Source organism: Coregonus clupeaformis, chromosome 6 (assembly GCF_020615455.1).
Source record: "Coregonus clupeaformis isolate EN_2021a chromosome 6, ASM2061545v1, whole genome shotgun sequence".
Lineage (NCBI taxonomy): Eukaryota > Metazoa > Chordata > Actinopteri > Salmoniformes > Salmonidae > Coregonus > Coregonus clupeaformis.
The window spans coordinates 49,877,908-49,888,282 of NC_059197.1; the positions used below are offsets into that span (position 1 = coordinate 49,877,908).

Consider the following 10,375-nt stretch of genomic DNA (forward strand, 5'->3'; position numbering starts at 1 on the left):
AATTAATGAACACTGGAAATCTGATGTTACATTTATGGCTGGGGTACATAGACTTCTTATTGGACCAATGTTTCCACCTACAGGAATATTAAGGCTATTGCATAATATTTACTTAGATTTGAAAGGCACTGCTACCTCTCATTTCAGTCTCTGAAGTAAGTGATGAAAAACAATGGCAACGCTAGCTATTCTCATGTTATTTGAAAGGCCTAAACTCACCTATAAAATGTTTCAGCTGTCTTGATATCCTGGCAAGAAACCATATTGATATAGCAATGCGCCAAGAAACACACCTGCTCCAAAAGGACACACATAGAATAGAGAACCATTTCTACAAACTGGCTGCTTTTTCATCAGCCCCAAACAAAACTAAAGGTGTAATCATAATGATACATTAGAAACGCAATTACCATATTGAGTAATGGCGACGACCAAGAAGGCAGAATCACTTACCTTAAATGTATCCATAATGGAAAGAAAAATGGCCTGTATTCATGTGTATACTCCAAATTCATATATTTTTTTATTTTACCTTTATTTAACTAGGCAAGTCAGTTAAGAACAAATTCTTATTTACAATGACGGCCTACACCGGCCAAACCCGGACGACGCTGGGCCAATTGTGCGCCGCCCTATGGGACTCCCAATCACGGCCGGTTGTGATACAGCCTGGAATCTAACCAGGGGGTCTGTAGTGACGCCTCAAGCACTGACATGCAGTGTTTAGACTACTGCGCCACTCGGGAGCCCATGATCCTATGTTTTTTGATTCTCTGAACAGCATATTGTTAGAATGAACTGAATTCCATCTGGTTATTGGGAAAGACATGAATGCCATTTTGGACATGCGGGACAAATCTAATAAGACCAACTACAATCCACACGCAACCAAGGCTCTCCAGCATATACTCTGTGATTACAACCTCGTTGATGCCTCGCGAGCACATAATCCCAAAGCAAAAGAGTACACTTTATACTCAAACAGGCATAAATCATTCTCACTAATCGATTTCATACTATTATCTACACCTCTATTTTCTTTAATCAAGAACATTTAAATTCGACATATGAGTCTAACCACCAAACTTACTACTGCCAACTTAAAATGTCAGAATCTCCTAAAAGAGGCACAAAAATTCAGTCGATGACCCCCGGATTCTGTGGGATGCCACCAAAGGTTTTATAAAAAATAATTCAACTGCATTTGCATCTGGGTTGAATAAATCACGATTTAGAGAAGATATCAGAATTGGAAATGTGTTAGAGCGCTCTCAACAAACACTATTTCAGACCAGGTAGCTATTACGCTTTCCAAAGTCAAAACATAGCTTAATTTATTGATAAGATAGAGAGCAGATTTTGCCATCCATCGAGTAAAACTCAACCATTACTTCCATGGTAATCGTCCCAGTCGTTTACTGGCAGTAATGATCAATTGACTGATATAGCAACTATTGAATCTGAAACGGGAATTACTATCAGAACCCAAATTAATCAAAGGTTCTCCTGCTTCTATAAAGAACTGTACACCGTTCACAATGGTTATTTTGGGAGAGATGCGAACACAGCAATTTCGCTTTTATTCAAGCATTTTAAGGATGCCACCCAGTGTTCTCATTATCGCCCCGTCTTTGATAAAAGCAGATATTAAACTCTGTTCCAAAATGTTGTAGTCTCGAGACTTACCCAAATTGATCCACATGGAACAAAGCAGATTTGTTAAAGCCTTTATGCTCTGATAACCTCTGTTGAATATTACAGATCTTATATGCTTCATGAGAAACAACAGCTCCTTGGGCTGTTATCTCTCCATGCAGGAAAAGGCAAGAATGGTTATATCTCTGGTCTGTCTTGGAACATATGGGAATTGGCTCCAATTTCATGAATATGATCAAAATACGATATGCCAATTCCTCAGCTGTAGTTATAACAGGCAATGTCTGCTCTGCTCTGTTCAGAATCACTAGAAGCAGCAGACAAGGCAATCCAATTTTGCCTCTGCTATTCTCTGGCCCAGGCAATTTGTCAATCGAAGGAAATAATACACATTTCTCTCAAATCTACTGATCACTTCATCTCATTATACTGGCTCACGACTCCAATGGAGGACTCCATCTCTACTTATGGAATCCCAATCGTTTCCCATTTTAAATATTTGGATGTAAATATATTTCCGTCTTTAGATAAAACCATTGCCAGAAACTTTAACACAATGCTCAAATCAACAAATCTGTTTTTACATGGTCATCCCAAGATTCATTTAGCTATTTGATTTTGAGTTTTTGGACCCCTTTAGGTATTAAAAAAATATTTAATGGAACATTGACTTTGGCCGTACTGCTATTAGCTCATAGAAACGCATTGAATAACATGGAAAAACAGATGGTGAAAAAATTCACCAAAAGGAAGTTTGTTTTGAAGTGTCTGTCCTATATCTGAGAGCTATAAGAAAGATCAGGAAATTATAGATTTTTTTTGGACACATATTTAACCCCTATTTTTTTAGCCACTAAACTACTTCCATATACACTGAGCATACACAACATTAGGAACACCTTCCTAATATTGAGTTGCACCCACCCCCTTTTGCCCTCAGAACAGCCTCAATTTGTTGGGGCATGCTCTATAAGGTGTTGAAAGCGTTCCACAGGGATGCTGGCCCATGTTGACTCCAATGCTTCCTGCAGTTGGGTCAAGTTGGCTGGATGTCCTTTGGGTGGTGGACCATTGATACACACAGGAAACTGTTGAGCGTGAAAAACCCAGTCACGTTGCAGTTCTTGACACAAACTGGTGCGCCTGGCACCTACTACAATACCCATTCAAAGGCACTTAATTTTGTTGTCTTACTCATTCACCCTCTGCATGGCACACATACACAATCCATGTCTCAATTGGGAATGGGTTGGGGTTATCTTTGTATGCATTTATTTGATTGTTTTTGTACCTGTATCCCCCCTCTGAAAAAGAAAAATGACAAAACTTAATAAAAAGTTGGTCAGAAATGTTTTATCATAATGAAAAAAACCTCTCCCACCTCAATGCAGGCTTTGACGCAATCCGCTCCCTCTGTGATGCATCCTGGGATGCTGCAGACAGGAAACAGTCAGTTTGGGTGTAATGACTCCTTTCAGCCAGCCCTCATCCTCTGCCCCCCAGCCATGCAAGGTAAAGAGCTTTTCAAATTAGCACATAGTCAAGTCATTTCATGAAAGATACAAAGTCAATGTTTGTACCATGTCTTGTGCTGCTACCATGTTGTGATGCTGCCATGTTGTGTTGCTACCATGTTGTTTTCATGTTGGGTTGCTACCTTGCTGTGTTTTCATGTGTTGATGCCATGCTATGTTGTCTTAGGACTCTCTTTTATGTTGTGTTGTCTCTCTTGTTGTGATGTGTGTTTATATATACTACCGTTCAAAAGTTTGGGGTCACTTAGAAAGAAAGAAAAGCATTTTTTTTTGTCCATTAAAATAACATCCAATTGATCAGAAATATAGTGTAGACATTGTTAATGTTGTAAATGGCTATTGTAGCTGGAAACGGCTGATTTTTTTATGGAATATCTACATAGGCGTACAGAGGCCCATTATCAGCAACCATCAGTCCTGTGTTCCAATGGCACGTTGTGTTCGCTAATCCAAGTTGATCATTTTAAAAGGCTAATTGATCATTAGAAAGACATTTTGCAATTATGTTAGCACAGCTGAAAACTGTTGTGCTGATTAAAGAAGCAATAAAACTGGCCTTCTTGAGACTAGTTGAGTATCTGGAGCATCACCAATTGTGGGTTCGATTACAGGCTCAAACTGGCCAGAAACAAATAACTTTCTTCTGAAACTCGTCAGTCTATTCTTGTTCTGAGAAATGAAGGCTATTCCATGCGGCAGCTTCATTAAATAGTACCCGCAAAACACCAGTCTCAACGTCAACAGTGAAGAGGCGACTCCGGGATGCTGACCTTCTAGGCAGAGTTGCAAAGATAAAGCCGTATCTCAGACTGCCCATCTTAATATTTTCTTTTAATTGGACAGTCTGAGATGTGGCTTTTTCTTTGCAACTCTGCCTAGAAGATCAGCATCCCGGAGTCGCCTCTTCACTGTTGACGTTGAGACTGGTGTTTTGCGGGTACGGTTTAATAATGCTGCCAGTTGAGGACCTGTGAGTCGTCTGTTTCTCAAACTAGACACTAATGTATTTGTCGTCTTGCTCAGTTGTGCACCGGGGCCTCCCACTCCTCTTTCTATTCTGGTTAGAGCTAGTTTGCGTTGTTCTGTGAAGGGAGTAGTAAACAGCATTGTACGAGATCTTCAGTTTCTTGGCAATTTCTCGCATGGAATAGCCTTCATTTCGCAGAACAAGAATAAACTGACGAGTTTCAGAAGAAAGTTATTTGTTTCTGGCCATTTTGAGCCTGTAATTGAACCCACAATTGATGATGCTCCAGATACTCAACTAGTCTCAAGAAGGCAAGTTTTATTACTTCTTTAATCAGCACAACAGTTTTCAGCTGTGCTAACATAATTGCAAAAGGTCTTTCTAATGATCAATTAGCCTTTTAAAATAATCAACTTGGATTAGCAAACACAACATGCCATTGGAACACAGGACTGATGGTTGCTGATAATGGGCCTCTGTACGCCAATGTAGATATTCCATAAAAAATCTGCCGTTTCCAGCTACAATAGCCATTTACAACATTAACAATGTCTATACTGTATTTCTGATCAATTTGATGTTATTTTAATGTACAAAAAAAGTGATTTTCTTTCGAAAACAAGGACATTTCTAAGTGACCCCAAACTTTTGAACGGTAGTGTATACATATATATTATTATTAATTATTATTTTTATTTTTTTATCCCCCGTCCCCGCAGGAGGCCTTTTGGTAGGCCGTCATTGTAAATAAGAATTTGTTCTTGCTCAAATCTTATGCTAGTATGCTTATGTTTTGAAGGTAACCCAAACCAGCCAGGATATACAGTTAGGATGGAGAACACGATACCGATGGTGACCCAAGCCCCTCCCATACAGCCTTTGCAGATGCGACCTGGAGTCATAGCACAGGTGAGACACTGGCTCACATTAGTGACACTTATATACAATACAGGAGTCAGATGCTAGTCTCCCCACTGGTCACAGAGGTAGTAGAATTCAAGTTAGGCTATTTCAGGGGTTTGGTGTTTCCCTCACCTAGTCTTAAAGGTTTATGGTGCACTAATGATTCCTGTCTTTGTCCTTTGCAGGAACCGTGGTCAAGTAGAGGCCAGCAGATCCTGGTACAAGCCTGGCAGCAAGTGGCTCCCCCTCCCACCACTATGGCTTCTGATACTGTGGGTGGCCCACAGAGGCTCAGTGACTGGGGGTGAGTTAGTTCACCAGAGGAGTTACCTTTTTAAGACGTACTTCACTTGCCCCTTTCTTCACATTGTGGAGATAAACTTATATCATGTTGTTTTGCCTTTTTAAAGGAAAGTTAGGCAACACAGCAACCATTACAGCAACATGATGCAGCCTCTTCTAACCAACCAAATGACCATGCCCGGTCCACAACCAATCAACATTGGCATTGCACACGTGGTGTGGCCACAGCCGCACGCCAACAATAGGAACCGGCCCAGTCAGAACCGGTGAGATGCCCTCTGTCAGCCCAACGCTTCTCCTCCACACTCCAGTCACATACAGGGTCTATGGCAAATCAATGCTGTTGTTGAATTGACCCAAATTCATTGTGCCTGGTTTGATAAATGATAGATTTTACTCAAATCAAAATCTAATCAGTTTATTTGTCACCTGGAAGTTAAAGGTGCACAATGCAGAAAGCGCTCTGTCAGTTCCTGGTTGCAAAAATGTGAATAGTTTGCCTAATTTCAGATTGTGACAAAATAAACAAGTATAGTGTAGAGAATCATTGTGCCATCTAAACCGCTGTTAAATATATAACCAAAAATATTGTATTTTCAGCTGTTTTGAAGCTGGTGTACAAAACCGAAAGTAAAAGACTCAAAAACAAAACTTAACGGGAAGCATAGAAATAGCGCACATGGAACAGATCTACCGCTTCTTAGACTTGCTTTCAATGAGAATGACGGAGCTATAGCTTACATTTCTATGTGAATTTGGTCGGGTTGCCCAAAAAGTTACATATTGCAGCTTCAAAGGGATAATACTTTGGGATTTTGGCAACGAGGCCCTTTATCTACAGTAAGGGAAAAAAGTATTTGATCCCCTGCTGATTTTGTACGTTTGCCCACTGACAAAGAAATGATCAGTCTATAATGTTAATGGTAGGTTTATTTGAACAGTGAGAGACAGAATAACAACAAAAAAATCCAGAAAAACGCATGTCAAAAATGTTATAAATTGATTTGCATTTTAATGAGGGAAATAAGTATTTGACCCCCTCTCAATCAGAAAGATTTCTGGCTCCCAGGTGTCTTTTATACAGGTGACGAGCTGAGATTAGGAGCACACTCTTAAAGGGAGTGCTCCTAATCTCAGTTTGTTACCTGTATAAAAGACACCTGTCCACAGAAGCAATCAATCAATCAGATTCCAAACTCTCCACCATGGCCAAGACCGAAGAGCTCTCCAAGGATGTCAGGGACAAGATTGTAGACCTACACAAGGCTGGAATGGGCTACAAGACCATCGCCAAGCAGCTTGGTGAGAAGGTGACAACAGTTGGTGCGATTATTCGCAAACGGAAGAAACACAAAATAACTGTCAATCTCCCTCGGCCTGGGGCTCCATGCAAGATCTCACCTCGTGGAGTTGCAATGATCATGAGAACAGTGAGGAATCAGCCCAGAACTACACATGAGGATCTTGTCAATGATGTCAAGGCAGCTGGGACCATAGTCACCAAGAAAACAATTGTTAACACACTACGCCGTGAAGGACTGAAATCCTGCAGCGCCCGCAAGGTCCCCCTCCTCAAGAAAGCACATATACAGGGCCGTCTGAAGTTTGCCAATGAACATCTGAATGATTCAGAGGAGAACTGGGTGAAAGTGTTGTGGTCAGATGAGACCAAAATCGAGCTCTTTGGCATCAACTCAACTCGCCGTGTTTGGAGGAGGAGGAATGGTGCCTATGACCCCAAGAACACCATCCCCACCGTCAAACATGGAGGTGGAAACATTATGCTTTGGAGGTGTTTTTCTGCTAAGGGGACAGGACAACTTCACCGCATCAAAGGGACGATGGACAGGGCCATGTACCGTCAAATCTTGGGTGAGAACCTCCTTCCCTCAGCCAGGGCATTGAAAATGGGTCGTGGATGGGTATTCCAGCATGACAATGACCCAAAACACACGGCCAAGGCAACAAAGGAGTGGCTCAAGAAGAGGCACATTAAGGTCCTGGAGTGGCCTAGTCAGTCTCCAGACCTTAATCCCATAGAAAATCTGTGGAGGGAGCTGAAGGTTCGAGTTGCCAAACGTCAGCCTCGAAACCTTAATGACTTGGAGAAGATCTGCAAAGAGGAGTGGAACAAAATCCCTCCTGAGATGTGTGTAAACCTGGTGGCCAACTACAAGAAATGTCTGACCTCTGTGATTGTCAACAAGGGTTTTGACACCAAGTACTAAGTCATGTTTTGCAGTGGGGTCAAATACTTATTTCCCTCATTAACATGCAAATCAATTGATAACATTTTTGACATTTTTTTCTGGATTTTGTTGTTGTTATTCTGTCTCTCACTGTTCAAATAAACCTACCATTAAAATGTATAGACTGATCATGTCTTTGTCAGTGGGCAAACGTACAAAAACAGCAGGGGATCAAATACTTTTTTCCCTCACTGTACATCCCCAGAGTCAGATGAACTTGTGGATACCATTTTTATGTCTGTGTCCAGTATGAAGGAAGTTGGAGGTAGTTGCTAACTAGGGTTAGCGTAATGAGTAAGTCCTTCAAACCACACGCAGAGACATAAAAACGATATCCACGAGTTCATTTGACTCTGGGGAAGAAGATAAAGGGCCTCATTGCCAAAATCCTTAAGTATCCCTTTAAGTGAATGTTCTACCAAATCACAGATCATGTTCTTACATAAACAACAGTGTTAAAATGTACTGACGAACAACTTCACTACTTTTACTCTACTTCGTATTAGGAGCATGTACTACTCCCAAAACAACGGGAACGTCCAAATCTCAATGTGCCGCTCTCCAAAGATGGCCGACCGTGTTAGTCACACAGGAGGAGGAGATGGTTCCCGTGGGGAGAGGCCCATGGTGGAGGTTGAGGTTGAGCAGGAAAGAAGACATGAGGAGGAGGTGAGCTGCTGTAAGCCAGTGGAGGAGGAGAGGATAGACATGTCCCACCAGCAGCGAGAGTCTGTGGTTATCCACGACCTGCCCAGCCCCACCCTCAGCGTCATCAGCATCAGCAGTGACACGGACGGGGAGGAGGGTTCCTCCTGCAGGTTCAAAGGCAGCCCTGACTGCGAGGCGTGTAAGAGCTCTCTGAATATGGAGAGGGTGTGTTCCCTCAGCAGCCCAGACAGCACTCTGAGCACCAGCTCCTCTGCCTCGGTGCAGTCCAGCCCATCCCCCTGCAAGAGGCCCAACAGGTACTGCCAAACTGCACCTTTAAACGTTAACAATTTTTTAAAACTTGCCTGAGTGGCCACAGTCTTGATCATCAGTAGCAAACATGGACATTTAGTTCTGTTATTGATTGCTTTTGTCTGTTTTCAGCATGTCTGAGGATGATGGTCATGAGAGCGGCTGCGAGACGGTGGACTGTTCCCCTGCCTCGGACTCCAGCCGGAGCCACAGCCCCTACCTGGGGAGCCGCTACCTAGGCAACCACAGCCATCAATCCCTGAGCATGAGGACGAATGGCATGGCCCCCCAGAAGGAGCCAAGCAATCCCCCTGTGAGAACCATGGTGGTGCCACCTATGAGGGTGGTGTGGAACAACAACAACATGGACCTGCACACAGACAGAACGGGTCCGTTTCTAATCACAGCATTACACGTCAAAATTGTTTCAATATTAACAGTATGAATAGTCCTATACATAGTAATCTTTTGTTTCAGTTTTGTGTGACACGCAGGCCTGGTTGGAAGTGGTCTCTGTAGGAAAGAGGGTGCTTTGTGAGCCTGTTGATGTCTGAATGATGTGTGACAGTCTATGAGGAAATTAGGGAGAGTCTGTCACCTGTGCTGATGTCTGCCTTGCAGGTCACATGGGCGTGACAGGCGACTACCGCTCCGTAGTTGGTCAGAGAGGCTATCACAGGTGAACATGGCTAACTTGCACTGCTGATAGCCAGTTGCTGCTGAGTGAACACTTCTGGTTTGATCTGCTGCTGTTCCTCCTTTTCCCCAAATCTCATGGATATCTAGTTCTTCCCCAGTTCATTTTGGTGTGTGTTTGTTTTAATGTGTTTTGGACACTAAAGAATGTCATTCAGTAGACTTGAGTTAGACCAGCTAATGAATGTTTTTAGCATTATCGCACCCATAAAGCACTGTGGCAATGCCACAATCCAGACATGATTAACCTTGAACTGTCCATCTGCACTGTCAGAGTTGTTCTTGAATGTTCATTTACAGGGCATCATGGTGGTTAGGCTTTTATACGCACTGCAAATCAAGCTATGGGATGTGTATTGTAACTTATGATTTGTACTTAAAGTAACCTAGCTATACACGCGCAAAGGACTGTCCACTCTAAATGGGACTGGATGCAATATGGGACATATGTTAGTGCCACTTTTTTTCAGAGTGGCATATTATTCCTGAAAAGAAGGGAAAAGGGGATACCTAGTCAGTTGTACAACTGAATGCATTCAACCGAAATGTGCCTTCCTTATTTAACCCAACCCCTCTGAATCAGAGAGGTGCGGGGGTCTGCCTTAATCGAAGTCCAAGTCATCGGCGCCCGGGGAGCAGTTGTTGTTGGGGGTTAACTGCCTTGCTCAAGGGTCAGAACGGCAGATTTTTCCACCTTGCCAGCTCGGGGATTTGAATCGGCGACCTTTCGGTTACTGGCCCAACGCTCTTAAACTCTATCCGTTTTTTTTTAATGGGCTGCGTCTCAATCCACCACATCCGCCGATATCGGCCTTCCACATCTGCGGTGAAAGGTGACAGAGCTACAGTGGTGTTTGTCAGACCATGAGACATCCCGAAAATCTGTCTTCTCACAAAAACATCTGTAGGGTCCGAACGGTTTGGCCTACGGTATGACCCCTCTATGGAAATGTGAGAATCTCACGAACACGTACATGTCGGTGGTTTTGCTCTACGACCCCCACAAGCTCACAGGACTCGTCTGAAGTTGGTACCGCCGATTTGCCAACATCTGTCTGTAGCGTCTGAACAGTTTGGGCTACACACTAATATGACCACTCTATGGA

General features: G+C 42.8%; 1 protein-coding gene across 1 annotated transcript in view; it reads left to right on the forward strand.

Moving 5' to 3' along the window:
* hipk3a (homeodomain interacting protein kinase 3a) overlaps positions 1-10,375 on the forward strand; it is a 58,924-nt gene that overhangs the window by 45,101 nt on the left and 3,448 nt on the right. The window contains exons 8-13 of the mRNA XM_045220862.1: positions 3,048-3,168; positions 4,958-5,067; positions 5,247-5,365; positions 5,472-5,630; positions 8,120-8,578; positions 8,706-8,962. Of these exons, the coding sequence (XP_045076797.1) occupies positions 3,048-3,168; positions 4,958-5,067; positions 5,247-5,365; positions 5,472-5,630; positions 8,120-8,578; positions 8,706-8,962 (1,225 nt within the window). The remainder of the gene's footprint in view (positions 1-3,047; positions 3,169-4,957; positions 5,068-5,246; positions 5,366-5,471; positions 5,631-8,119; positions 8,579-8,705; positions 8,963-10,375) is intronic.